This window comes from Sinocyclocheilus rhinocerous, unplaced genomic scaffold, assembly GCF_001515625.1.
Source record: "Sinocyclocheilus rhinocerous isolate Xijiao unplaced genomic scaffold, SAMN03320098_v1.1 C35604221, whole genome shotgun sequence".
NCBI lineage: Eukaryota > Metazoa > Chordata > Actinopteri > Cypriniformes > Cyprinidae > Sinocyclocheilus > Sinocyclocheilus rhinocerous.
The window spans coordinates 1-545 of NW_015757250.1; the positions used below are offsets into that span (position 1 = coordinate 1).

The 545-nt window shown below is 52.5% G+C and overlaps 1 protein-coding gene across 1 annotated transcript; it reads right to left on the reverse strand.

Moving 5' to 3' along the window:
* Positions 1–90: 90 nt before the first annotated feature.
* Positions 91–520, reverse strand: LOC107734978 (lamin-A-like; the record flags this gene model as incomplete). Its single annotated transcript, XM_016546825.1, has 2 exons — positions 345–520; positions 91–257 (listed from the first exon to the last, which is right to left on the reverse strand). Coding segments are annotated over exons 1-2 (320 nt in total), but the record flags the coding sequence as incomplete, so codon positions are not given.
* Positions 521–545: the final 25 nt, after the last annotated feature.

Here is a 545-nt window from a genome sequence, read left to right on the forward strand (position 1 = left end):
CAAAGGTGTATGTTTGTAGAGTAATTTACAACAGCTTTGAACACGACTCAGCCAATCAGAATCAAGCACCGGAACTCTCTGTTTTATAACATTGAGTTAGGAACAGACACACGTGAACTGCTATAATTGGAAATCACCTCGTTCTGCGGGTTCAGCAGGGAGACGCGCACCTCCCCAAACGGGCCCCAGGTCTCATGGGTCCTGAGCACCAGATCCCCCCGAGGCACCAGCTCCGTCGCTGACCCCGCGGCCCAGATCTGAACACACACACACACCGCAGACAGCGTTCAGACGGGTCACACAGACAAACCAGAGCTCATTTACCACAGTTTCACCACGCTTACCGTCAGCGTCTGTCCGGCGCGCAGCACACACGGCGAGGGGATCTGAAAAACGATGTCAGGAGCCTCTGCTTCACTCTTCCTCAACACCCAGCCGCCGAGAGACTGATCCTGGAGCACAGACAGAGCTGGACATTCACTGCTAATGAACCACATGAATGTAGCGAATCAGCTCATGGGGAAATATGAATGATTAATCATAAC